This window comes from Bombina bombina, chromosome 6 (assembly GCF_027579735.1).
Source record: "Bombina bombina isolate aBomBom1 chromosome 6, aBomBom1.pri, whole genome shotgun sequence".
In the NCBI taxonomy this organism is placed as follows: domain Eukaryota; kingdom Metazoa; phylum Chordata; class Amphibia; order Anura; family Bombinatoridae; genus Bombina; species Bombina bombina.
The window spans coordinates 1,119,003,039-1,119,030,005 of NC_069504.1; the positions used below are offsets into that span (position 1 = coordinate 1,119,003,039).

Here is a 26,967-nt window from a genome sequence, read left to right on the forward strand (position 1 = left end):
AAAAACCTAACACTAACCCCTCTTTAGGTACTCACGGTTGCTGAAGTCTGGCTTGAACGATCTTCATCCCAGCGACTCCATCTTCAGCCAGGCGGCTCCATCTTCATCCATCGAGGGACCGGCATCTTCTTCATCGAGGTGGAGCGGTCGATGTGCGGAGGCGGAGGTCCAGGCGAAGATCCAATGCAGAGGTCCAGGCGGAGGTCCAAGGCGGAGGTCCATTGATCCGATGTGGAGGTCCTCTTCATGCGATCATCCGCCGCACACTGAGGATTCAAATGCAAGGTAACCCTTTTATACTGGGGGTACCATTGGATTCCTATTGGCTGAACAATTTAAATCAGCCAATAGGAATTAGAGCTGCTAAAATCCTATTGGCTGTTCAAATCAGCCAATAGGATTTAAGCAGCTGTCATTCCTATTGGCTGATTCGACTCAGCTCTATAGCTCAAAACTTGTAATCTAGGTGATAGATAATTAGACATGTGTATGTATTTATCTCATGTTAAAGCCCTGTCTTTTTTGTTTCTAACACCTGAGACCTTATATCTTTGAGCCCTTATAACTTTTTAATGCATTTTTTTTTCAAAAATTTTCATTAGACTGTATTATTGTTAGTGTAACTGTACTTTCAAATGTAATTTTGAAGTATTTTGTGAAAGTTTATATTTGAGTGTAACAGTTTACCAAAGCTCTGAGAACAGACTAAGCTGACACGGGTTAAATTAAATGGCACTCAAGGGAACGTGTTTACTTTCAACTTGTAAAATTCGTGCTACTTACGACACGCGCAAATCACTGTGATAAACCTAAAATTGCTTGCGTGCAACAGTTAATGTCTCTTTAAAACTTGTGTTGAAAATACTGAGAAAGTACTGGTCTAAACAAATGTCATGCAACCTGGAGCTTAGGTATGTTGAATACATGTCATAGGACAAGTACTTTGCTTTAAGTATTAAGACGTTTATTTATAGAACCTGTGATGAGAGCAGGATGTGATGTCACTAGTTGGGGGCGGGGCTTAGGTCCGGTAGTCTGTGTCGCAGTTAGTTAGTGAAATCAACCTGACTAGATGTATGTTTCTGTGCTCTGTAATAAAATAGAGTTGTACCATCATTGCTGTGTCCTGCATATGTCCTGCATCTCATGAGATGGTGTCAGAAGTTCTGGCCTGCGCTTCTGTTCCTGATCGATTGCATTGTCAAAGTTTACCCCACCTGAGCCTTTTGACTTCTCTCAGCCTGCAGCTTGGCCCACATGGCGTCAGCGGTTTCAGCGCTTCAGGATAGCTTCCAAACTGAACAAGGAGAGTGGTGATGTAGAAGTTAATTCTCTTTTATACTCTATGGGGAAAGATGTGGAGCCAGTGTTCAATGCTTTTACTTTCCAAGAAGGGGAAGAATTTAACTTTGATATAGTTATGGATAAACTCAGTGCCCACTTTGTGCCCAAAAGAAATGTGATTCATGAGAGGGCTTGTTTTCACAAACGTAATCAGCGTGTGGGAGAATCTGTGGAGTCATTTGTGTGCAGCCTGTATGAACTAGCTGAATTCTGTGAGTTTGGTGTTGCTAAAGAAGAGGAAATCAGAGACAGAATAGTTATTGGAATTTCAGATGCTGAAGTCTCACTGAAGCTGCAGTTAGAGCCTGATTTAACATTAGATGGGGCTATTAGGATGGCCCGCCAGAGTGAACTGGTGAAAAAGCAGAGTGCTGATCTGAGGTCTGAGAGTATTGTGGATGAAGTGCAACAGTCCAGGAAAACTGCTAGTGAAAGGCACAGTGTGAGCGGTAGATCTAAAATAATGGAAAGGCCTAGAAGTGGATGGGCGCAACATGCCCGATGCACACGGTGCTACCGTGCCCATGATCAGAGTGTTATATGCCCGGCCAGAGATAAAAGATGCAGAAAATGTAACAGAATGGGCCATTTTGAAGTGGTGTGTAAAACTGAATACATTAAGGAGATGCAGGTGGACAGTGACCAGGAGGGTCAGGAAGTGTCTTTTGTGGGGTCCGTTGTGGAACGGACAAGCTCAGAGGAAGATTGGAAAGTTACTTTTACTGTAATCGGAGACAAAGTTGATTTTAAGATTGACACAGGAGCAGATATCACTGTAATGTCTTTTACTGAAATTATGAAACTGCCTCGACAGCCCCAGCTGGCGAAGGTTACTACAAATGTCCATAGTCCTGGTGGCCGCATTGATTGTGTGGGGAAATTTCTTGCCAGCTGTGAGCACAAGCAAAGAAAGTTCACCATGTGGGTTCATGGGATTCGAGGTCAGTGTGTTAACAATTTATTGAGCAGAAAAGCATCCTGTGACTTGGGCCTCTTGGCCAGAGTGAATGAGATTTCCGAAGATATGTTTGGCGAGTTGGGCCTTCTGAATTGCAAACAAGTCCGTATAGCACTTAAAAGTGATGCAGTCCCATACAGTATTTCTACTCCCTGTAGAATTCCGTTCCCGCTCATGCCTCAAGTGGAGAAAGAGCTTATGCGCATGAAGTCTATGGGGGTTATTGAAGAGGTTGTTGAAGCGACTGATTGGTGTGCCCCCATTGTTCCAGTTGCAAAGAAAAACGGAAAGGTGCGCATCTGTGTGGACCTGAAAAGGTTGAATGAGGCAGTGAAGAGAGAGAGATTTGTGCTGCCAACATTAGAAGATATAGCTCCAAAGTTGGCTGGGGCGAAGTTCTTTTCCACATTAGACGCTTCTAGCGGCTTTTGGCAGATCCCCCTGGATCCAAAGTGCCGCAAACTGACTACCTTTATCACACCGGTAGGTCGGTTCTGCTTCTGCAGACTCGTGGAGGAGCATGATCAGCGTTTAAGTTGTGTGTCTACAGGCTATCAGAGTCTGGGCTAAAGCTGAATTAAGAAAAATGTAATTTTAGGAAAACTGAATTATGTTACTTTGGGCATATCATCAACGGGGATGACATCAAGCCAGACCCCGAGAAAATTTGTGCTATTGAACAGATGAAAAGTCCTTCTGATGTACATGAGCTAAGACAGATATTGGGCCTTGTAAATTACGTGGGCAAGTTTCTTCCAGATTTATCAACAGTTTTACACCCTATCACAGAGTTGCTTAAGAAAGACGTTGCCTTGGTCTGGGGACCTTCACAAGAAAAAGCTTTTCTGCAGGCCAAGTCCCTGCTGGGGTTTGCCCCAGTGCTGGGGTTCTACGACCCTTCAAAAAGACTGTGGTTAGTGCCGATGCAAGCAGTTATGGGTTGGGGGCTGCACTCCTGCAGTTAAATGAAAATAAACTACAGCCCATCGCCTACTGTTCCCGCACACTGACGGCTGCGGAGTCAAAATACGCTCAAATTGAGAGAGTGCCTGGCTGCGGTTTGGGCCTGTGAGCGCTTTCAGCGTTATCTAGTGGGTTTGGAGAAATTTAGTCTGGAACTGACCACAAACCGCTAGTTCCTCTAATCAATTCTTATGACATTGACAAAACACCCTTGAGATACCAGAGACTTTAATGAGACTGCTCAGGTTCAATGTTGAGGCAGTGCATGTGCCGGGGAAACAACTGGTTGTGGCGGATACACTATCCAGGCTCCCGCTGGCTGCTGCTGAAGAATCCTCCACAGAATCTGATGTGAAAGTGTATGTTGATTCAGTTCTGGCCTCTAAGTCCATTTCTTCAAGGAAACTGGAGGAAATAAAGAAAGAGACATATTTGGACACAGATCTGCAAGAGGTTATAAAGTACATAAAAGAAGGCTGGCCCGAGAGAGGGCAGCCTGGATGTCTTGCAGTGCTTACCAGCCAGAGAGGTTGCAGCTCACAGAGCTGGAGGGGTTGGTGCTGTTCCAAGACCGCATTGTAATTCCTGTCAGCATGAGGAAGGAGATGTTAAACAGGATTCACGATGGCCACTTAGGCATTACAAAGTGCAGAGAAAGGGCAGCTACAGCTGTGTGGTGGCCTGGGTCAGCTCCGACATTGCAAATCACGTGTCTAAATGTGCCTTTTGCCGGGAACGCCGGCCTACTCAGAGAAGGGATCCCTTGATTTCTACTCCGCTGCCTGCGGGGCCGTGGCAGAAAACAGCTGCTGATTTATGTGAACTGCACGGAAAAAGTTCCTTGTTGTGATCGACTACTATTCCAGGTATTTGGAAATTGCACCACCTGAATGATATCACAAGTCAAGCCGTTATCATTCACCGAAGAGCTTGTTCGCCCGGTGGGGCATTCCAAATGGAGCTGGTGAGTGATAATGGTATGCAGTTCGATTCTACAGAGTTCAGTGCTTTCAGCAGGGAATATGACTTTGTACATTCCATGTCAAGTCCACATTATCCGCAGGCCAACAGAATGGCTGAAAGGGCAGTTCAAACAACAAAATTCATTCTAAAGCAATCTGAGCCGTACCTGGCCCTCTTGTCATACAGGCGCGACGCCCATTCAAGCTACCGGGTTTAGCCCGGCACAGCTGATGCTAGGACGCCAGATTCGCACCACTTTACCCTCAGTGGGTGTCTTCAAGCCGCCTGGCCCTGTTCCTCAGGACAAAGTCCTTAGGAGGGATGAAGACTCCAAAAAGGATTATCGTTTCTTCTACGACAGGAGACATTCTGTCAGGCCCTTTCTCAACCTCAAAAGGGTTGTTTCATCAGATAAAAAAGTGACTTTTTTATCTGATGAAACGACCCTTTTGAGGTTGAGAAAGGGCCTGACAGAATGTCTCCTGTCGTAGAAGAAACGATAATCCTTTTTGGAGTCTTCATCCCTCCTAAGGACTTTGTCCTGAGGAACAGGGCCAGGCGGCTTGAAGACACCCACTGAGGGTAAAGTGGTGCGAATCTGGCGTCCTAGCATCAGCTGTGCCGGGCTAAACCCGGTAGCTTGAATGGGCGTCGCCCTGTATGACAAGAGGGCCAGGTACGGCTCAGATTGCTTTAGAATGAATTTTGTTGTTTGAACTGCCCTTTCAGCCATTCTGTTGGCCTGCGGATAATGTGGACTTGACATGGAATGTACAAAGTCATATTCCCTGCTGAAAGCACTGAACTCTGTAGAATCGAACTGCATACCATTATCACTCACCAGCTCCATTGGAATGCCCCACCGGGCGAACAAGCTCTTCCGGTGAATGATAACGGCTTGACTTGTGATATCATTCAGGGGTGCAATTTCCAAATACCTGGAATAGTAGTCGATCACAACAAGGAACTTTTTTCCGTGCAGTTCACATAAATCAGCAGCTGTTTTCTGCCACGGCCCCGCAGGCAGCGGAGTAGAAATCAAGGGATCCCTTCTCTGAGTAGGCCGGCGTTCCCGGCAAAAGGCACATTTAGACACGTGATTTGCAATGTCGGAGCTGACCCCAGGCCACCACACAGCTGTAGCTGCCCTTTCTCTGCACTTTGTAATGCCTAAGTGGCCATCGTGAATCCTGTTTAACATCTCCTTCCTCATGCTGACAGGAATTACAATGCGGTCTTGGAACAGCACCAACCCCTCCAGCTCTGTGAGCTGCAACCTCTCTGGCTGGTAAGCACTGCAAGACATCCAGGCTGCCCGGCTCTCGGGCCAGCCTTCTTTTATGTACTTTATAACCTCTTGCAGATCTGTGTCCAAATATGTCTCTTTCTTTATTTCCTCCAGTTTCCTTGAAGAAATGGACTTAGAGGCCAGAACTGAATCAACATACACTTTCACATCAGATTCTGTGGAGGATTCTTCAGCAGCAGCCAGCGGGAGCCTGGATAGTGTATCCGCCACAACCAGTTGTTTCCCCGGCACATGCACTGCCTCAACATTGAACCTGAGCAGTCTCATTAAAAGTCTCTGGTATCTCAAGGGTGTTTTGTCAATGTCATAAGAATTGATTAGAGGAACTAGCGGTTTGTGGTCAGTTTCCAGACTAAATTTCTCCAAACCCACTAGATAACGCTGAAAGCGCTCACAGGCCCAAACCGCAGCCAGGCACTCTCTCAATTTGAGCGTATTTTGACTCCGCAGCCGTCAGTGTGCGGGAACAGTAGGCGATGGGCTGTAGTTTATTTTCATTTAACTGCAGGAGTGCAGCCCCCAACCCATAACTGCTTGCATCGGCACTAACCACAGTCTTTTTTGAAGGGTCGTAGAACCCCAGCACTGGGGCAAACCCCAGCAGGGACTTGGCCTGCAGAAAAGCTTTTTCTTGTGAAGGTCCCCAGACCAAGGCAACGTCTTTCTTAAGCAACTCTGTGATAGGGTGTAAAACTGTTGATAAATCTGGAAGAAACTTGCCCACGTAATTTACAAGGCCCAATATCTGTCTTAGCTCATGTACATCAGAAGGACTTTTCATCTGTTCAATAGCACAAATTTTCTCGGGGTCTGGCTTGATGTCATCCCCGTTGATGATATGCCCAAAGTAACATAATTCAGTTTTCCTAAAATTACATTTTTCTTAATTCAGCTTTAGCCCAGACTCTGATAGCCTGTAGCACACAACTTAAACGCTGATCATGCTCCTCCACGAGTCTGCAGAAGCAGAACCGACCTACCGGTGTGATAAAGGTAGTCAGTTTGCGGCACTTTGGATCCAGGGGGATCTGCCAAAAGCCGCTAGAAGCGTCTAATGTGGAAAAGAACTTCGCCCCAGCCAACTTTGGAGCTATATCTTCTAATGTTGGCAGCACAAATCTCTCTCTCTTCACTGCCTCATTCAACCTTTTCAGGTCCACACAGATGCGCACCTTTCCGTTTTTCTTTGCAACTGGAACAATGGGGGCACACCAATCAGTCGCTTCAACAACCTCTTCAATAACCCCCATAGACTTCATGCGCATAAGCTCTTTCTCCACTTGAGGCATGAGCGGGAACGGAATTCTACAGGGAGTAGAAATACTGTATGGGACTGCATCACTTTTAAGTGCTATACGGACTTGTTTGCAATTCAGAAGGCCCAACTCGCCAAACATATCTTCGGAAATCTCATTCACTCTGGCCAAGAGGCCCAAGTCACAGGATGCTTTTCTGCTCAATAAATTGTTAACACACTGACCTCGAATCCCATGAACCCACATGGTGAACTTTCTTTGCTTGTGCTCACAGCTGGCAAGAAATTTCCCCACACAATCAATGCGGCCACCAGGACTATGGACATTTGTAGTAACCTTCGCCAGCTGGGGCTGTCGAGGCAGTTTCATAATTTCAGTAAAAGACATTACAGTGATATCTGCTCCTGTGTCAATCTTAAAATCAACTTTGTCTCCGATTACAGTAAAAGTAACTTTCCAATCTTCCTCTGAGCTTGTCCGTTCCACAACGGACCCCACAAAAGACACTTCCTGACCCTCCTGGTCACTGTCCACCTGCATCTCCTTAATGTATTCAGTTTTACACACCACTTCAAAATGGCCCATTCTGTTACATTTTCTGCATCTTTTATCTCTGGCCGGGCATATAACACTCTGATCATGGGCACGGTAGCACCGTGTGCATCGGGCATGTTGCGCCCATCCACTTCTAGGCCTTTCCATTATTTTAGATCTACCGCTCACACTGTGCCTTTCACTAGCAGTTTTCCTGGACTGTTGCACTTCATCCACAATACTCTCAGACCTCAGATCAGCACTCTGCTTTTTCACCAGTTCACTCTGGCGGGCCATCCTAATAGCCCCATCTAATGTTAAATCAGGCTCTAACTGCAGCTTCAGTGAGACTTCAGCATCTGAAATTCCAATAACTATTCTGTCTCTGATTTCCTCTTCTTTAGCAACACCAAACTCACAGAATTCAGCTAGTTCATACAGGCTGCACACAAATGACTCCACAGATTCTCCCACACGCTGATTACGTTTGTGAAAACAAGCCCTCTCATGAATCACATTTCTTTTGGGCACAAAGTGGGCACTGAGTTTATCCATAACTATATCAAAGTTAAATTCTTCCCCTTCTTGGAAAGTAAAAGCATTGAACACTGGCTCCACATCTTTCCCCATAGAGTATAAAAGAGAATTAACTTCTACATCACCACTCTCCTTGTTCAGTTTGGAAGCTATCCTGAAGCGCTGAAACCGCTGACGCCATGTGGGCCAAGCTGCAGGCTGAGAGAAGTCAAAAGGCTCAGGTGGGGTAAACTTTGACAATGCAATCGATCAGGAACAGAAGCGCAGGCCAGAACTTCTGACACCATCTCATGAGATGCAGGACATATGCAGGACACAGCAATGATGGTACAACTCTATTTTATTACAGAGCACAGAAACATACATCTAGTCAGGTTGATTTCACTAACTAACTGCGACACAGACTACCGGACCTAAGCCCCGCCCCCAACTAGTGACATCACATCCTGCTCTCATCACAGGTTCTATAAATAAACGTCTTAATACTTAAAGCAAAGTACTTGTCCTATGACATGTATTCAACATACCTAAGCTCCAGGTTGCATGACATTTGTTTAGACCAGTACTTTCTCAGTATTTTCAACACAAGTTTTAAAGAGACATTAACTGTTGCACGCAAGCAATTTTAGGTTTATCACAGTGATTTGCGCGTGTCGTAAGTAGCACGAATTTTACAAGTTGAAAGTAAACACGTTCCCTTGAGTGCCATTTAATTTAACCCGTGTCAGCTTAGTCTGTTCTCAGAGCTTTGGTAAACTGTTACACTCAAATATAAACTTTCACAAAATACTTCAAAATTACATTTGAAAGTACAGTTACACTAACAATAATACAGTCTAATGAAAATTATTTGAAAAAAAAATGCATTAAAAAGTTATAAGGGCTCAAAGATATAAGGTCTCAGGTGTTAGAAACAAAAAAGACAGGGCTTTAACATGAGATAAATACATACACATGTCTAATTATCTATCACCTAGATTACAAGTTTTGAGCTATAGAGCTGAGTCGAATCAGCCAATAGGAATGACAGCTGCTTAAATCCTATTGGCTGATTTGAACAGCCAATAGGATTTTAGCAGCTCTAATTCCTATTGGCTGATTTAAATTGTTCAGCCAATAGGAATCCAATGGTACCCCCAGTATAAAAGGGTTACCTTGCATTTGAATCCTCAGTGTGCGGCGGATGATCGCATGAAGAGGACCTCCACATCGGATCAATGGACCTCCGCCTTGGACCTCCGCCTGGACCTCTGCATTGGATCTTCGCCTGGACCTCCGCCTCCGCACATCGACCGCTCCACCTCGATGAAGAAGATGCCGGTCCCTCGATGGATGAAGATGGAGCCGCCTGGCTGAAGATGGAGTCGCTGGGATGAAGATCGTTCAAGCCAGACTTCAGCAACCGTGAGTACCTAAAGAGGGGTTAGTGTTAGGTTTTTTAAGGTTTTTGGGGTGGGTTTTTTTAGATTAGGGTTTGGGCTTGTCTTAAAAGAGCTGCATGCCCTTTTAAGGGCAAGAAAAAGAGTTGAATGCCCTTTTAAGGGCATTGCCCATACAAATGCCCTTTTCAGGGCAATGGGTAGATTAGTTTTTTTTAGAGTTAGGTTTTTTATTTTGGGGGGTTGGTTGGGTGGTGGGTTTTACTGTTGGGGGGTCTTTGTATTTTTTTTACAGGGAAAAGAGCTGATTTCCTTAGGACAATGCCCTGCAAAAGGCCCTTTTAAGGGCTATTGGTAGTTTATTGTAGGCTAGGGTTTTTTTTATTTTGGGGGGCTTTTTTATTTTGATAGGGCTATTAGATTAGGTGTAATTGTTTTTATTTTGGATAATTTTATTTGTTATTTTTTGTATTTTAGTAATTTTTAAAATTTTTGTAATTTAGTATTTTTATTTTTTTTGCAACTGTAGATTTAATTTTTTTAGTAGGGTTTTTTAATTAGTAATTTAATGTATTTAATTTATAGTTATTTTAATGTTAGTCTAATAGTAATGTTAAGTTTAAACTATAAATTAAACTATGTTTTTTTACTTTCCCAGGTAGGTTTTTATTTATTTTAAGATAGGGATCTTGTAATTTTAATTTAAAGTTAGGGGGTTGTTAGGTTTAGGGGTTAAAAGTTTAATTTAGTTTTTTGTGATGTGGGGGGCTGGTGGTTTAAGGATTAATAGGTTTATTTAGTGGCAGTGATGTGGGAGGCCAGAGGTTTAGGGGTTAATAACTTAATTTAGTGGCGGCTATGTCGGGGAGTGGCGGAATAGGGGTTAATATCTTTATTATAGTGTGGGCAATGTTGGAGTGCGGGGGAATAGGGGTTAATAGTTTAGTTTTGTGGGGGGCTGGCGGTTTAGGGGTTAATAGGTTTATTTAGTGGCAGTGATGTGGGAGGCCAGAGGTTTAGGGGTTAATAACTTTATTTAGTGGCGACAATGTCGGGAAGCGGTGGAATAGGGGTTAATAAATTTTATTAGTGGTGGCGATGTCGGGAGCTGCAGATTAGGGGTTAATAACTTAAAAATAGTGTTTGCAATGCGGGAGGGCCTCGGTTTAGGGGTTAATAGGTAGTTTATAGGAGTTAGTGTACTTTGTAACAGTTTAGTTATAAGTTTTATGTAACAGTTTTGTTGCGTAAAACTCATAACTACTGCTCTCAGATGGCGGTACGGATCGTGTCGGTTTAGGGTGTAACGCAAGTTTTTTAGCCTCACCGCACAACTCGTAATGGCAGCGCTATGGGAATCCCATGAAAAAACATAATTTTTTCGAGTGCGGGACTGACGTTGCATTACAGGCTAAAAGGCTTACGATACAGCTATACCGACAAGACTCGTAATGGCTGCGTTGCTGTTTTAACGCTGAAATTACAATTTTTTCAGCGTTAAAACACGAACGCAAAACTTGTTATCTATGTGTTTATATATGTGTGTTTATGTGTGTACATATGTATTTATGTGTATATGAAAAATCATATTTATCCAATATTCATATTTAATAAAGTGTTTAACTGTGTATTTACTGTAGAAATTTCCCAGTCCAAAGCTCTTCACATAGGGGCATATGTTTTATGTATTGTTTAAATAGATATTCCTATATATAAATCATATAAATAGATATTCCTATATATAAATCATATAAATAGATATTCCTATATATAAATCATATAAATAGATATTCCTATATATAAATCATATAAATAGATATTCCTATATATAAATCATATAAATAGATATTCCTATATATAAATCATATAAATAGATATTCCTATATATAAATCATATAAATAGATATTCCTATATATAAATCATATAAATAGATATTCCTATATATAAATCATATAAATAGGTATATATATATATATATATACCAAAAAACATCAAGCAATATGTATTTATGAATAAACAGAAATATCTTGCTATGTGAAATATTAATATTTCATGTCAGGTTAGCACACTTGAGAGAATGTGATCGAGTTTAAGCGTGAATTAAGGTGTTAGTCTATGGAGAAAATACGTTAAAGTGGTCGCATTGGGTTAGTGCGCGAGTAAAAACGTTTTACTTTCAAATTGTAAGATGCACAGTACCCGATGTGCTGAAAAAGACTGTCTAGCGCAGTTAGCACGAAGGTGGGAACGATAAATAGCGATCCACTGGGTCTAAGGGAAATTATGCAAATAAATAATAAAGACATATGGCTGTCTCGGAGGGACAGCAGAACAGAGCTCAGAATTAGGGACTGTCCCTCTCAAATAGGGACAGTTAGGAGGATGCTGTTTACATTTAAGCACTACTGTAGGCCACTTATCGATTAGAAAACCACACATATATTGGTGAGTCATTAATATGTTTGAATCTGCTGGAAAAAAAAAAAGCATATTACAATTAAGATGCCTGAATCACACATTTAATGTGAGCTTGCTACTTTTACTGCACAGTTAAAAAGCAATTACCTTGATGCAGAGAGCTGCACATTTTGAACGTGTGCCAGTTAGTTGTACAGTACTTTGATACACACAAATTAAATTGTTTCATCTTTTACTGAGGTATAAATAGTTTTATTTCATTCGCGATGACAGTTCAAAACCGCTGACATAATACTTTAGGATTATTAATTTGCAATTACTGTATCTAATAAATCTGTCACTTATCAGTTTTAAGTAATAAAATCAGACGTGTTGTTGTTTTTACACATTTCTGCACCATGAAGTGAACCTGATAAAATACTTTCTGGTAATTAGATGATTTGTACAGTAAGAGTGTAGTTAGATAATTTGTACAGTAAGAGTGTAGTTAGATAATTTGTACAGTAAGAGTGTAGTTAGGTGATATGTACAGTAAGAGTGTAGTTAGATGATATGTACAGTAAGAGTGTAGTTAGATGATATGTACAGTAAGAGTGTAGTTAGGTGATATGTACAGTAAGAGTGCAGTTAGATGATTTGTACAGTAAGAGTGTAGTTAGATGATATGTACAGTAAGAGTGTAGTTAGGTGATATGGACAGTAAGAGTGTAGTTAGATGATATGTACAGTAAGAGTGTAGTTAGGTGATATGGACAGTAAGAGTGTAGTTAGGTGATATGGACAGTAAGAGTGTAGTTAGATGATTTGTACAGTAAGAGTGTAGTTAGATGATATGTACAGTAAGAGTGTAGTTAGATGATATGTACAGTAAGAGTGTAATTAGGTGATATGGACAGTAAGAGTGCAGTTAGATGATTTGTACAGTAAGAGTGCAGTTGGATGATTTGTGCAGTAAGAGTGTAGTTATATGATATGTACAGTAAGAGTGTAGTTATATGATATGTACAGTAAGAGTGCAGTTAGATGATTTGTACAGTAAGAGTGCAGTTGGATGATTTGTGCAGTAAGAGTGTAGTTATGTGATATGTACAGTAAGAGTGTAGTTAGGTGATATGTACAATAAGAGTGTAGTTATATGATATGTACAGTAAGAGTGCAGTTAGATGATATGTACAGTAAGAGTGTAGTTATATGATATGTACAGTAAGAGTGTAGTTAGGTGATTTGTACAGTAAGAGTGTAGTTAGATGATATGTACAGTAAGAGTGCAGTTAGATGATATGTACAGTAAGAGTGTAGTTAGATGATTTGTACAGTAAGAGTTTAGTTATATATGTACAGTAAGAGTTTAGTTAGATGATATGTACAGTAAGAGTGTAGTTATATATGTACAGTAAGAGTATAGTTATATATGTACAGTAAGAGTATAGTTATATATGTACAGTAAGAGTTTAGTTAGATGATATGTACAGTAAGAGTGTAGTTATATATGTACAGTAAGAGTGTAGTTATATGATATGTACAGTAAGAGTGTAGTTATATATGTACAGTAAGAGTGTAGTTATATGATATGTACAGTAAGAGTGTAGTTATATATGTACAGTAAGAGTGTAGTTATATGATATGTACAGTAAGAGTGCAGTTAGATGATTTGTGCAGTAAGAGTGTAGTTAGATGATTTGTACAGTAAGAGTGTAGTTGGATGATTTGTACAGTAAGAGTGCAGTTAGATGATTTGTACAGTAAGAGTGCAGTTGGATGATTTGTGCAGTAAGAGTGTAGTTATGTGATATGTACAGTAAGAGTGTAGTTAGATGATATGTACAGTAAGAGTGTAGTTAGGTGATTTGTGCAGTAAGAGTGCAGTTAGATGATTTGTGCAGTAAGAGTGTAGTTAGGTGATATGTACAGTAAGAGTGTAGTTAGATGATTTGTACAGTAAGAGTGCAGTTAGATGATTTGTGCAGTAAGAGTGTAGTTAGGTGATATGTACAGTAAGAGTGCAGTTAGGTGATATGTACAGTAAGAGTGCAGTTAGATGATTTGTGCAGTAAGAGTGTAGTTAGGTGATATGTACAGTAAGAGTGCAGTTAGGTGATATGTACAGTAAGAGTGCAGTTAGATGATTTGTGCAGTAAGAGTGTAGTTAGGTGATATGTACAGTAAGAGTGTAGTTAGGTGATATGTACAGTAAGAGTGCAGTTAGATTATTTGTACAGTAAGAGTGCAGTTAGATGATTTGTACAGTAAGAGTGCAGTTAGGTGATTTGTGCAGTAAGAGTGCAGTTAGGTGATATGTACAGTAAGAGTGTAGATAGATGATTTGTGCAATAAGAGTGTAGTTAGGTGATTTGTGCAGTAAGAGTGTAGTTAGGTGATATGTACAGTAAGAGTGCAGTTAGATGATTTGTGCAGTAAGAGTGCAGTTAGATGATTTGTGCAGTAAGAGTGTAGTTAGGTGATATGTACAGTAAGAGTGCAGTTAGATGATTTGTGCAGTAAGAGTGCAGTTAGATGATTTGTGCAGTAAGAGTGTAGTTAGATGATATGTACAGTAAGAGTGCAGTTAGATGATTTGTGCAGTAAGAGTGTAGTTATATGATATGTACAGTAAGAGTGCAGTTAGATGATATGTACAGTAAGAGTGTAGTTAGATGATATGTACAGTAAGAGTGTAGTTAGATGATTTGTACAGTAAGAGTGTAGTTAGATGATATGTACAGTAAGAGTGTAGTTATATGATATGTACAGTAAGAGTGCAGTTAGATTATTTGTACAGTAAGAGTGCAGTTAGATGATTTGTACAGTAAGAGTGTAGATAGATGATTTGTGCAATAAGAGTGTAGTTAGGTGATATGTACAGTAAGAGTGTAGTTAGGTGATATGTACAGTAAGAGTGCAGTTAGATGATTTGTGCAGTAAGAGTGCAGTTAGATGATTTGTGCAGTAAGAGTGTAGTTAGGTGATATGTACAGTAAGAGTGCAGTTAGATGATTTGTGCAGTAAGAGTGCAGTTAGATGATTTGTGCAGTAAGAGTGTAGTTAGATGATATGTACAGTAAGAGTGCAGTTAGATGATTTGTGCAGTAAGAGTGTAGTTAGATGATATGTACAGTAAGAGTGCAGTTAGATGATATGTACAGTAAGAGTGTAGTTAGATGATATGTACAGTAAGAGTGTAGTTAGATGATTTGTACAGTAAGAGTGTAGTTAGGTGATATGTACAGTAAGAGTGTAGTTATATGATATGTACAGTAAGAGTGCAGTTAGATGATATGTACAGTAAGAGTGTAGTTAGATGATATGTACAGTAAGAGTGTAGTTAGATGATTTGTACAGTAAGAGTGTAGTTAGATGATTTGTACAGTAAGAGTGCAGTTAGATGATATGTACAGTAAGAGTGTAGTTAGATGATATGTACAGTAAGAGTGTAGTTAGGTGATATGTACAGTAAGAGTGCAGTTAGATGATTTGTGCAGTAAGAGTGCAGTTAGGTGATATGTACAGTAAGAGTGTAGTTAGATGATTTGTGCAATAAGAGTGTAGTTAGGTGATTTGTGCAGTAAGAGTGTAGTTAGGTGATATGTACCGTAAGAGTATAGTTAGGTGATATGTACAGTAAGAGTGCAGTTAGATGATTTGTGCAGTAAGAGTGCAGTTAGATGATTTGTGCAGTAAGAGTGTAGTTAGATGATATGTACAGTAAGAGTGCAGTTAGATGATTTGTGCAGTAAGAGTGTAGTTATATGATATGTACAGTAAGAGTGCAGTTAGATGATATGTACAGTAAGAGTGTAGTTAGATGATATGTACAGTAAGAGTGTAGTTAGATGATTTGTACAGTAAGAGTGTAGTTAGATGATATGTACAGTAAGAGTGTAGTTATATGATATGTACAGTAAGAGTGCAGTTAGATGATATGTACAGTAAGAGTGTAGTTAGATGATATGTACAGGGAGTGCAGAATTATTAGGCAAGTTGTATTTTTGAGGATTAATTTTATTATTGAACAACAACCATGTTCTCAATGAACCCAAAAAACTCATTAATATCAAAGCTGAATATTTTTGGAAGTAGTTTTTAGTTTGTTTTTAGTTTTAGTTATTTTAGGGGGATATCTGTGTGTGCAGGTGACTATTACTGTGCATAATTATTAGGCAACTTAACAAAAAACAAATATATACCCATTTCAATTATTTATTTTTACCAGTGAAACCAATATAACATCTCAACATTCACAAATATACATTTCTGACATTCAAAAACAAAACAAAAACAAATCAGTGACCAATATAGCCACCTTTCTTTGCAAGGACACTCAAAAGCCTGCCATCCATGGATTCTGTCAGTGTTTTGATCTGTTCACCATCAACATTGCGTGCAGCAGCAACCACAGCCTCCCAGACACTGTTCAGAGAGGTGTACTGTTTTCCCTCCTTGTAAATCTCACATTTGATGATGGACCACAGGTTCTCAATGGGGTTCAGATCAGGTGAACAAGGAGGCCATGTCATTAGATTTTCTTCTTTTATACCCTTTCTTGCCAGCCACGCTGTGGAGTACTTGGACGCGTGTGATGGAGCATTGTCCTGCATGAAAATCATGTTTTTCTTGAAGGATGCAGACTTCTTCCTGTACCACTGCTTGAAGAAGGTGTCTTCCAGAAACTGGCAGTAGGACTGGGAGTTGAGCTTGACTCCATCCTCAACCTGAAAAGGCCCCACAAGCTCATCTTTGATGATACCAGCCCAAACCAGTACTCCACCTCCACCTTGCTGGCGTCTGAGTCGGACTGGAGCTCTCTGCCCTTTACCAATCCAGCCACGGGCCCATCCATCTGGCCCATCAAGACTCACTCTCATTTCATCAGTCCATAAAACCTTAGAAAAATCAGTATTGAGATATTTCTTGGCCCAGTCTTGACGTTTCAGCTTGTGTGTCTTGTTCAGTGGTGGTTGTCTTTCAGCCTTTCTTACCTTGGCCATGTCTCTGAGTATTGCACACCTTGTGCTTTTGGGCACTCCAGTGATGTTGCAGCTCTGAAATATGGCCAAACTGGTGGCAAGTGGCATCTTGGCAGCTGCACGCTTGACTTTTCTCCGTTCATGGGCAGTTATTTTGCGCCTTGGTTTTTCCACACGCTTCTTGCGACCCTGTTGACTATTTTGAATGAAACGCTTGATTGTTCGATGATCACGCTTCAGAAGCTTTGCAATTTTAAGAGTGCTGCATCCCTCTGCAAGATATCTCACTATTTTTTACTTTTCTGAGCCTGTCAAGTCCTTCTTTTGACCCATTTTGCCAAAGGAAAGGAAGTTGCCTAATAATTATGCACACCTGATATAGGGTGTTGATGTCATTAGGCCACACCCCTTCTCATTACAGAGATGCACATCACCTAATATGCTTAATTGGTAGTAGGCTTTCGAGCCTATACAGCTTGGAGTAAGACAACATGCATAAAGAGGATGATGTGGTCAAAATACTCATTTGCCTAATAAGTCTGCACTCCCTGTACAGTAAGAGTGTAGTTAGATGATTTGTACAGTAAGAGTGCAGTTAGATGATATGTACAGTAAGAGTGTAGTTAGATGATATGTACAATAAGAGTGTAGTTAGATGATATGTACAGTAAGAGTGTAGTTAGGTGATATGTACAGTAAGAGTGCAGTTAGATGATTTGTGCAGTAAGAGTGTAGTTAGATGATATGTACAGTAAGAGTGTAGTTAGGTGATATGTACAGTAAGAGTAGAGTTATATGATATGTACAGTAAGAGTGTAGTTAGATGATTTGTACAGTAAGAGTGCAGTTAGATGATTTGTACAGTAAGAGTGCAGTTGGATGATTTGTGCAGTAAGAGTGTAGTTGGATGATTTGTGCAGTAAGAGTGAAGTTAGGTGATATGTACAGTAAGAGTGTAGTTAGATGATTTGTACAGTAAGAGTGTAGTTAGATGATATGTACAGTAAGAGTGTAGTTAGGTGATATGTACAGTAAGAGTGCAGTTAGATGATTTGTGCAGTAAGAGTGTAGTTAGGTTATATGTACAGTAAGAGTGTAGTTAGATGATTTGTACAGTAAGAGTGCAGTTAGATGATTTGTGCAGTAAGAGTGTAGTTAGGTGATATGTACAGTAAGAGTGCAGTTAGATGATTTGTGCAATAAGAGTGTAGTTAGGTGATTTGTGCAGTAAGAGTGTAGTTAGGTGATATGTACAGTAAGAGTGTAGTTAGGTGATATGTACAGTAAGAGTGCAGTTAGATGATTTGTGCAGTAAGAGTGCAGTTAGATGATTTGTACAGTAAGAGTGCAGTTAGATGATTTGTGCAGTAAGAGTGTAGTTATATGATATGTACAGTAAGAGTGCAGTTAGATGATATGTACAGTAAGAGTGTAGTTAGATGATATGTACAGTAAGAGTGTAGTTAGATGATATGTACAGTAAGAGTGTAGTTAGATGATATGTACAGTAAGAGTGTAGTTATATGATATGTACAGTAAGAGTGCAGTTAGATGATATGTACAGTAAGAGTGTAGTTAGATGATATGTACAGTAAGAGTGTAGTTAGATGATTTGTGCAGTAAGAGTGTAGTTAGATGATTTGTACAGTAAGAGTGTAGTTAGATGATTTGTACAGTAAGAGTGCAGTTAGATGATATGTACAGTAAGAGTGTAGTTAGATGATATGTACAGTAAGAGTGTAGTTAGGTGATATGTACAGTAAGAGTGCAGTTAGATGATTTGTGCAGTAAGAGTGTAGTTAGATGATATGTACAGTAAGAGTGTAGTTAGGTGATATGTACAGTAAGAGTGTAGTTATATGATATGTACAGTAAGAGTGTAGTTAGATGATTTGTACAGTAAGAGTGCAGTTAGATGATTTGTACAGTAAGAGTGCAGTTGGATGATTAGTGCAGTAAGAGTGTAGTTATATGATATGTACAGTAAGAGTGTAGTTGGATGATTTGTACAGTAAGAGTGCAGTTGGATGATTTGTGCAGTAAGAGTGTAGTTAGGTGATATGTACAGTAAGAGTGTAGTTAGATGATTTGTACAGTAAGAGTGCAGTTAGATGATTTGTACAGTAAGAGTGCAGTTGGATGATTTGTGCAGTAAGAGTGTAGTTAGATGATATGTACAGTAAGAGTGTAGTTAGATGATTTGTACAGTAAGAGTGCAGTTAGATGATTTGTACAGTAAGAGTGCAGTTGGATGATTTGTGCAGTAAGAGTGTAGTTATATGATATGTACAGTAAGAGTGTAGTTGGATGATTTGTACAGTAAGAGTGCAGTTGGATGATTTGTGCAGTAAGAGTGTAGTTAGGTGATATGTACAGTAAGAGTGTAGTTAGATGATATGTACAGTAAGAGTGTAGTTAGGTGATATGTACAGTAAGAGTGCAGTTAGATGATTTGTGCAGTAAGAGTGTAGTTTGGTGATATGTACAGTAAGAGTGTAGTTAAATGATTTGTACAGTAAGAGTGCAGTTAGATGATTTGTGCAGTAAGAGTGCAGTTAGGTGATATGTACAGTAAGAGTGCAGTTAGATGATTTGTGCAATAAGAGTGTAGTTAGGTGATTTGTGCAGTAAGAGTGTAGTTAGGTGATATGTACAGTAAGAGTGTAGTTAGGTGATATGTACAGTAAGAGTGCAGTTAGATGATTTGTGCAGTAAGAGTGCAGTTAGATGATTTGTGCAGTAAGAGTGTAGTTAGATGATTTGTGCAGTAAGAGTGCAGTTAGATGATTTGTACCGTAAGAGTGTAGTTAGGTGATATGTACAGTAAGAGTGTAGTTAGATGATATGTATAGTAAGAGTGTAGTTAGGTGATTTGTGCAGTAAGAGTGTAGTTAGGTGATATGTACAGTAAGAGTGCAGTTAGATGATTTGTGCAGTAAGAGTGCAGTTATATGATTTGTGCAGTAAGAGTGTAGTTAGATGATTTGTGCAGTAAGAGTGCAGTTAGATGATTTGTACAGTAAGAGTGTAGTTAGGTGATATGTACAGTAAGAGTGTAGTTAGGTGATTTGTACAGTAAGAGTGCAGTTCGATGATTTGTACAGTAAGAGTGCAGTTAGATGATATGTACAGTAAGAGTGCAGTTAGATGATCTGTGCAGTAAGAGTGTAGTTAGATGATTTGTACAGTAAGAGTGTAGTTAGATGATTTGTACAGTAAGAGTGTAGTTAGATGATTTGTGCAGTAAGAGTGTAGTTAGGTGATATGTACAGTAAGAGTGCAGTTAGATGATTTGTGCAGTAAGAGTGCAGTTAGATGATTTGTGCAGTAAAAGTGCAGTTAGATGATTTGTGCAGTAAGAGTGTAGCTAGGTGATTTATACAGTAAGAGTGTAGTTAGATGATATGAATGAAACTTCGGGGACACTTTGAAGCAGAACCGCGCACATTGTATGTTTTGCATAGCTCTGCCCATTCCAATCCACCCCAAACAAGCTCATAAATTCTAGTAGTCTCATTTAACCATACTGATTGCTTAAAGGGATAAGAAAGTTAAAATGAAACACCCTGGAACACTCATGACCAGCACCTTGTTTAATATCGAAACTGTTCTCATTCTATCCAGACATTGTGGTAGAAGTAACCTTTTAAAGCGGGCTGGTTAGTGCGCATATTACAAGTTAAAAGTAAAATGTTTGAGCGTGAGTGAAACCCGATGCAAACTAACTTCAGGACTTCAGATACCTACCGCAACTTCTTAACAGCGTGCTCCATTAAAGTCTAACACTTATCTCTTGCACACTAACCCGACACCGTGTTACACCTAGAGCGCTAAATTTCAATATACACACACGTGTGTATATATGTGTACATATTTATTTATATACATATATAAATACAAGTGTGTATGTGTGTGTATATATATATATATATATATATATATAAAATATAGCCCATTCCATTCATATACCATATACCTTTTAACCCTTATAAGAAAATGTATGTATATTTACATACAATATTTTTTTATCAGATAGTGTAAGTATATGAGTGTAACACTTTATTATAATGTATTTATGTTGTGTTTGGTGCACTTTTTTTAACCCTTACACTTACATGCTAGGTCTTCACTCGCACAAACCCAATGTCTGCTTCTTTTGTTTGTGCTCCAGCGAACGTGTTTACTTTTAACTTATAATATGCACGCATGTTATCGTGACCACAATATTGCATATTACTACCCGCGCTAACAATAGTGCACCACTTGTAATATAGCCCTATATATGTTAATAGCAGGTGAAAAGGTATGAAAATAGAGGTGAAACAGCCCTAATGATTTCACCATTTCAAGCCCCTCACCAACTTATTGAGCATCTATAAATCATGTAAGCAACAGGGACCAGCTTCTTAGTTACCTAGATTATTTTCTCTTTGCTTATTTACAATATATTGTTTTAATCATTTAAGTAAAATGCAGAGGACCAATAAAAAGTATTAAAAATTATGTTTTCAATCTTTGCACAAATAAAAGGTACATTAAAGGTACACTACTTCTTAAAATACCTACTTTGCATTCCCTTTGTCAGAATTAATAAATTTGCACCTTTATGAGTTTGTGTTTACGGTCAGGTTGAAATCGATGGACTTCGGTCTTTTTTTAACCTCATCTACTATGTTACTAGGCCATTCATTGCTTTAGCATTTTTTCTCCAACTTGAAGCAGACGGATAGTAAGTAGGCCAAGCTACTCCAGCAAAATGGGTTATGCATGTGCAGAAACACTTCTCACACTATCTTAGTAAAGTGATGGGTGAGAACTTCTGATCTAAAGCCCCAAACCAGAACATTCTGAAATAAATGTGCCAGAGATATCCAACCAAGCAAATGCTAAATCTGGTTATATGTCTGTTTCTGTGTAGATTCAAGGTTATAAGCTTTCATTTTCAACTCTTTTTTTAAATAAAAGATATGTTACTCTCACATTTATAAAACTACATAAAATATATAATAGCAAATTATCTGAAACATAGGGAGGTTCAAAAGGGCAAATGTAAAATCTTTCTTTAGATAGGAAATTAAAATTCCTACATCATGCACATGCTCAGTGATACCAACCTGCACCCCACCACCAAACATACCCACATTGTGCACATGCTCAGTGATGCCAATATGGCACTCCACCACCAAACATCCCTACCTCATCCACATGCTCAATGATGCCAATATAGCACCCCAACACCAAACATTTTCACCTCATGCACGTGCTCAGTGATGCCAATATGGTGCTCCACCACCAAACATCCCCACATCATGAACATGCTCAATAATGCCAATATGGTGCTCCACCACCAAACATTCCCACCTTGTGCACATGCTCAATGGTGCCACTGTGGCTCCCCCACTCAAAACAGCATCATAAAATATAAAATCTAAGTCTCCCACTTGCCCTTAGCATAGCACAAACCTTGAAGGAGTCAATGACTGTGTGATTTGTCTCTCCGTCACTGCAGCTCGTCCCATTGTGACAGCCGTTCTTACAGTTCTGCAGAATAAAAGTTGATAGAATATTATTAAAAAAACAAAAACATGAACAATAACAGCAGGGAGTTTCAACTTATCAGATAAACCTTCCTGTATCAGTTGCCGCTCATCATTACATTAGAGGTAGTAGTTAAACAAAGCCATAAAGTGGCAGTACGTTAATAGTGGTTCTTGTTACTTTCTATGAAACACACAAAATAATGTTTGTATCACAATTCACACAACAGGGTTTGGGCTAGAGTTTGGTGTTTGAGCTGGAGTTAGGCTTAGGTCTGAGTCTAAGCTAGAGTTATGTTTATGGCTAGAGTAAGGTCTAGGGTTAGCACTAGAGCTTGGGTTAGGAATAGTACTGGGGACAGTTTTAGGGTTGGGGTAGAGTTATGGAAAAATAGGGTTAGTGCTAGGGTTAGCACAAGAGCTAGGGTTATGGCTACAGCTAGGGATAGTTTCAGGGTAAGAGACACTAGGGTTGGGGCTAAAGCTAGGGTTAGGGCTAGTGCTAGAGTTAGAGACAGTTTCAGGGTTGTGGGTTATAATTATGGATAAGGCTAGGGTTAGAGATAGGGTTGGGGCTAGGGTTACGGCTAGTGCTAGAGTTAGAGCTAGGGATATTTTCAGGTTTAGGGAGACTAGGGTTAGGGCTAGAGCCAGAGAACTAAGGACAGTTTCAGGGTTGGGTTTGGAGTTTTGGATATGACTAGCCATAGGGCTAGAGCTAGGATAAGGATTTGGTCTAGGGGGAGAAAGATTAGAACTAGGACTAGTTTTACAGTTGGGTGAGGCTAGGGATGGGATTTACAATAGGGTTAGTGATAAGGTCATTGCTAGTTTTATAGTTAGGGTTAGAGTAATGATTAAAGCTTGAGAAAGGGCTATATCTTGGGATGGGGTAGGGTTGGGTTTAGGGTAGACCCAGGGTGAGGACTATAGCTAGGGCTAGTTTTCGGTTAGGGGTTAGCATATTGGCTTCTGCTAGGGTTAGAATTAAAACTAGGATTAAGCTGACAGATAGGAATAAAACTAGAGTTATAGTTAGGGCTAAGCTTGGGGTTAAGGTAATGGTTATGACTAGGGTTAGAGCTTGAACAGTTCTAGATGAAATGTAATATTCATGGCTACGATAATTAACATGGTATACAAGGTACAACAGAACATGAGGAAACTGAAAATCCATTATCCCTTTATTTTAGCCTAGTATGTTTTATGCTGGTCTACAGTGAGAAGGAAAACAACTGGGCTTTATATTCTTTGTAAGTCACGATATTGCACAAGATTTTCCACATACTCTACAACACTATACATAACTGTGCATAATAATTTACAGCGTATAAATATATGTAACATATTTATTGCCCCTCTTTAAAGAGAAAATGCCTAGTCCTAGTGCACAATAATACAGAGAAATATTGCTGAAACCAAAATATCTTTGGTGTGAAACGTGTTGTTGAGACAGGGCTGCAGGTACCATTGTGCCAACACTGGCAGTGCTACAGCCCTCTCTGTCAAGCAAGGGGTTAACTGTAACTTCTAACCTTAGCTACAATGTGATATTACAGTACTGTAGCAACAGCATTGTATTGGCTGGACACACACAGCCTCAGGTCATTCATTCCAACATTTAATAATTAACTCCCTGATGAAAAGCAACTGTCTGTCTCCATTTATTTTTTTCCATGGTCCTTGAAAAAGAGTTTGTATTGCAGTGAATGTGTTTGCATTGAAATGAACAAATATAATTTGACTATGTATCACTAATATTATGATTATTTGCTGTATGGGGAGTCTATCAATAAGCGACACTAGGGGACACAAAACGCCTCAAACTATCCCTATAACAGTGCTTTCCGTTTTTGTGTATTTTTTAATTATTTTCAATAAACATTTCCTGCAATTTAACTTTCAAAACAATGTGCTTCCCAGCTCTAGTAACTGATGTATATCTGTCCCTAATAAGCCTTAGCCGAGGGACACTAAACACTAAACACATCTCATGCACTTTCCGCTAATCATAGGGGCTGCCATTTTGAAACCTAGGTTACACTGCAGGTATCTGAAGGAGACTTGCAGCACAAACACATCAGCACTGGAATTTAGTGAAAGATAGATTTCAACTTGGCGGCACATATTATTATTATTATTATCATCAGGTATTTGTAGAGTGCCAACAGGTTCCTCAGTGAAAATGAATGAGATCACAGTAAAGCAATGTATGACTTAGCACTGCTGATGCTGATTGGCTATTGTTTTGTTTTTTTCTCAAACCTACAGCTGGACAGTAGATGAAGAATAACTGTTCACTGAGCTGAAGAAATTTTAAAAGTAAAATATCATCCTTTATTATATAGAGATGTTCATGTGATATTTTCTTGTCAGCTTTTACAGTTATGCTGCAGCACTTTCAAGTGGTTTAGCATATGTGTATTATGTCCCTTTAAGGGAAACCAGTGCGGCTAAAATAACCTTATTACATTTGCTCTCCCTATTTCCCTCTTGAGTATAACAAGAGAAGACTTAAAGGGAGAGTAAACTTAAAAAAATAATGTGCAGAATTATTTAACATTATTCAAACCACACCTTCAAAAACAAGAGATTAGAGAGAGCTACCCCCAAAGATATACTTACCTTCCGTTCCTCACCTGCCTCTTGTGATTTTTTTCTCCCTCAAAAGGGCATCACCAGTGCACTGTATAATCACAGTGCACCCGATTGCAGCATTGAACTATATGCAGCGTGCTCCTGTGCTGGGTAGAGCTATAGGTTGCTTAACCCAGCGTGGGAGCGCACTACATTTAGTTCAATGGCGCAATCAGGCTCACTGTGATTAGACAGTGCAGCTATAAAGCGCTTTTGAGAAGAAAAAAAATTATGAGGCTGGGGAGGAATGGTAGCTAAATAGACCTGTGGGTGTAAATCTCCCAAATCTCTTTTTGAAGGAGTCACTAGGATAATGTTACATAATTCTTACATGCAGAATTAGGTAACTATTTTTTACGTTTGCTGTCCCTTTAAATGATTGCTACAAAGCAGGCCTGTGATGTGTTTTTAATTAACTAGTAGCAGACTCCTACACTTTGCTACTTATGTACAAATATTGATTACAATTTATACTTTTATTATTCAGCTACTTTCATACTTTGTCTTTGTACAATTATACAATTTATTACTCGGGTATTACATCTTGAGTTCATGAAAGTAACAGAAGGTCATCAAACATCTAATTATCACATATAAATGTAACCATTTGTATAAAGAAAATATATCTTTTTTTCAATAATAATAAGTAACCAGTGTTCCGTGTACGGCCAGTTTTGTGAGTGGCCCAGCAGTGAAACAGTTAAAAAGGGAACCACACCTTGCAGTCTGCACTATGTAGTGTTTGATAATTGCTCTAATTAACTGCTGGGCTGCTCACAAGCTGGCCTTAAAGGGACATGAAACCCATATTTTTTCTACAAAGAACATGCAATTTTAAACAACTTTCTAATTTACTTATATTATCTAATTTGCTTCATTCTCTTGATATCCTTTGCTGAAAAGCATATATAGATAGGCTCAGTAGCTGCTGATTGGTGGCTGCACATAATTGCCTCGTGTGATTGGCTCACTCATGTGCATTGCTATTTCTTCAACAAAGGATATATAAACAATGAAGCAAATTAGATAATAGAAGTAAACTGGATTGTTGTTTAAAATTGTATTCTCTATCTGAATCATGAAAGAAAAATGGGTTTAATGTCCCTTTAAAGGGCCTTAAATACCGACTGTAAACCATAATTTTCTTTAGTGAACTAAGAAGCATGTTGAATTGTTTACTGCTTACAGTACTGCAGATCTGAGATAGAGGAAAGTCTCAGAAACTTGTTGTGTAACATGTATTGTCCGTCCAATAACAATGGTATTACTACCTACTGACATAGGGGTATATTTAGCAAGCTCATGTGTTAAGGTGAGCTGAAAATAGAAGATGCCGGTCCCGCGATGGATATAGATGGAGCTACCTGGATGAAGATCGTTCGCCAATCGCCAGACTTCAGCAACTGTGAGTACTGATTTTGGGGTTAGTGTTAGTTTTTTTTTTTAGATTAGCGCTTTTTTATTTTAATGGGCCAAAAAATAGCTGAATATCCTTTTAAGGGCAATGCCCATACAAATGCCATTTTCAGGGCAATGGGTTGATTAGGTTTTTTTTAGTAAGGTTTTTTTTATTTTGTGGGTTTCGGGGGTGGGGGTTTGTAATGTTAGTGAGTCTTTGTGTTTTTCTTTTTTAGCAAAAGAGCTGTTAACTTTATGACAATGCCCTACAAAAGGCCCTTTTAAGGGCCATTGGTAGTTTATTATAGATTAGGGTTTTTTGGGTTTTTTTGGGTTTTTTTTTTAAATGGGGTATAAAAATAGGAATAATTTTTATTATTTTGGATAATTTCGTTTGTTATTTTTTGTAATGGGATTTTTGTTCTTTTTGGGGTGTTTTTTTTTTTTTTTTAGATTAGGCATTCCTTATTTTTGATGGGCTGTAAAAGAGCTGAATGCCCTTTAAGGGGAATTCCCATACAAATGCCCTTTTTCGAGGCAATGGGTACATTAGATTTATTTTAATTTTGTAGGTTTGGGGGTGGGGGTTTGTAATGTTAGGGGGTGTTTGCTTTTATTTTTTTGAAAAAGAGCTGTGAACTTTAGGCCAATGCCCTAAAAAGGCCCTTTTAAGGGCCCTTGGTAGTTTATTATAGATTAGGTTTTCTTTATTTTGAGGTGGTATTAGAATAGAAATAATTTTTATTTTTTGGGATAATTTTGTTTATTT

General features: G+C 39.3%; 1 protein-coding gene across 1 annotated transcript in view; it reads right to left on the bottom strand.

The window, feature by feature from the left end:
- BCAT1 (branched chain amino acid transaminase 1) overlaps positions 1 to 26,967 on the bottom strand; it is a 240,047-nt gene that overhangs the window by 172,271 nt on the left and 40,809 nt on the right. The window contains exon 2 of the mRNA XM_053719082.1: positions 22,090 to 22,167. Within this exon, the coding sequence (XP_053575057.1) occupies positions 22,090 to 22,167 (78 nt within the window). The remainder of the gene's footprint in view (positions 1 to 22,089; positions 22,168 to 26,967) is intronic.